The sequence below is a fragment of the Monoraphidium neglectum genome, assembly GCF_000611645.1.
Source record: "Monoraphidium neglectum strain SAG 48.87 unplaced genomic scaffold scaffold06688, whole genome shotgun sequence".
In the NCBI taxonomy this organism is placed as follows: domain Eukaryota; kingdom Viridiplantae; phylum Chlorophyta; class Chlorophyceae; order Sphaeropleales; family Selenastraceae; genus Monoraphidium; species Monoraphidium neglectum.
This window is the reverse complement of record NW_014006958.1, coordinates 1-2033: the sequence shown is the minus strand read 5'-3', so window position 1 is coordinate 2033 and position 2033 is coordinate 1. Positions and strand designations below refer to the sequence as shown.

Genomic DNA, 2033 nt, shown 5'->3' with positions numbered 1-2033 from the left:
GGGCGCGGGCGCGGGCGCGGGCGCGGGCGCACCCCACCCGCTGCGAGCGTCGCCGCCGCCGCTCCTCCTGCCGCCTGCCGCGGCGGCGTTGCAGCAGCAGCAGCAGCAGCGGCAGCAGCGGGTGCTGTCGCCGGCGCCCGACGAGAGCGACGCGGCGATGGCGGGCCTGCGCGACGGCGGGGCGGGCAGCAGCTGGCGCGATGATGACGATGGGTGCAGCACGGACTCGGGTTACGTGGGCACCGGCGGGCGGCCATCTCCCGTGGTGTACGGCGCGCGCGCGTGGGGGGGCGCCAACCCCCTGGGCGGGCTCGACGCGACGCCTGAGCCGCTGGAAGGTGGGCAGGCGGGGCGCTGGCGGGCCTGGCTGGGCCGAGCAGAGCGCGTTGGGGGTGGTGCGGCTCTGCTGCGCTGTGATCGCGAGCAGCCTGTCCTGCCTGTCGCACGTCGCCCGCGACCTCAGTTTTGCACCCGATTACGTATTGGCATGCACGCATACACATAAACAAAACACACACACACACACACACACACACACACGCACACCGCAGCGGACCCGCGCCCGGCGCCCGGCGCGTCGCTGGTGTCCCAGGCGTTCATGGGCCTCATGCGCTCCGACGTGACGTGCTGCACCTGCTGCCACGTCAGCAGCACCTTCCAGAGCTTCACAGACCTCTCACTCGACCTCCACCTGCCGCGGCCCCCGCGCCGCGCACCGGGGCGCGGCGCGCCCGCCGGCGGCGCGGCAGGGCCGGACGCGGCGCTCTTTGCCGGCGGCCCTTGCGACGGCCGCGCCACGCCCAGCCCGACGCCGCCGCCATCAGACTACATGGTTGCGCCCTCCGGCCTGTCTGGGTTGGCCAGCGGCGTGGTGAGCGGCGTGGCGGCGGCGGGGCCCGGCGGCGAGGACGAGGAGGCGCCGCTGTCGTGCGCACCCACCACGGCGGCAAGCAGCGAGGGGAGCCAGGAGGGCGGCACGGCGCTGTCCCAGACGCTTCGGCGCGCGCCCTGCGGCCAGGCGGCGGCTGGCGATGGTGCCGGCGCCCGGCAGCCCGGTGCAGGGTCGCCCGAGCCGCGCAGTGGCAGCGGCGGCGGCGGGGTTGGCGGCGGCGGCGGGGTCGCCAATGGCCACGGCTCGGACTCTGACGGTGCACCCTCTGAGCTAGGGGGCGCGGCCCCAAGCCAAAGCAGTCAGCAGCAGCGCAGGTCAGCCGCGGGGCCGGGCCCGCCCGCGGCGGCAGACGCAGCGTCCCCAGAGCGGCGCGCTGGCAGGGCCAGCGGCGGCAGCGCCGCAGCGAGGCCCGCGCTCGGCGGCGCGGAGCCGGCCGCGGCAGACCCCACTGGCAGCGCCGGGGCGCGGGGGCGGCACCCCTTACCGCCGCACGTGCAGGCCGCGGCGCCGGCAGGCGGCGCGGGGGCGGCGGGAGGCCAGGCCGCTGCGCTGGGCGCCGTCGCGCGGCGGCCAGCGCACTCGGTCCAGCGGCCGAATGTGGCGGTGTGGGGCACGGCAGACGGCGTGCAGCAGGAAGGGCCGCAGGAGGGGCGGCCGGACCAGCGCGCAGCCGCGCTCGCTCCGGCAGCGCCCCCGGCACAAGCTGGCGAGGAGCAGCCACAGCAGCAACCACAGCAGCAGCGGCACGCGGCAGCAGGCCCGCGCGGCCACCAATCGGGGCAGGGAGACTCCCTGGCGGCGGCAGACGACGCGGGGGAGGTGTCATCGCCCGCGCGCCCGCCGCGCCCTGGCGCTGCGCCCGCCCAGGGCGCCGACTCCCCCGGCCTGGCGCCGCCGCAGGCCTCGCCGCCGCCGCTGCTACCTCAAGGGGCCCCGGGGCCGTTGCTGGGCGCCCCGCGGCCGCAGGCGCAGGGGCCTGGCAAGGGCAAGGGCAGGGGGCGCGGCGCGCAGCAGTCGCGTGTCACGCGCTGTGGCGAGTGCCACACGTGCCGCAACAAGCACCTGAAGAAGGCCTGCGAACGCAACAAGGTGCGCCCCGCCCGGCCCCCCCCCCTCACTGCATGCCCCTCTGCCGCTGCCG

At 77.7% G+C, this 2033-nt stretch overlaps 1 protein-coding gene across 1 annotated transcript; it reads left to right on the top strand.

Moving 5' to 3' along the window:
• Window positions 1-157: 157 nt before the first annotated feature.
• On the top strand, window positions 158-1981 carry MNEG_16706 (hypothetical protein; the record flags this gene model as incomplete). The annotated part of the gene is made up of 2 exons (XM_014034824.1): window positions 158-338; window positions 552-1981. Coding segments are annotated over 2 exons (1611 nt in total), but the record flags the coding sequence as incomplete, so codon positions are not given.
• Between the last annotated feature and the right edge of the window lie 52 nt (window positions 1982-2033).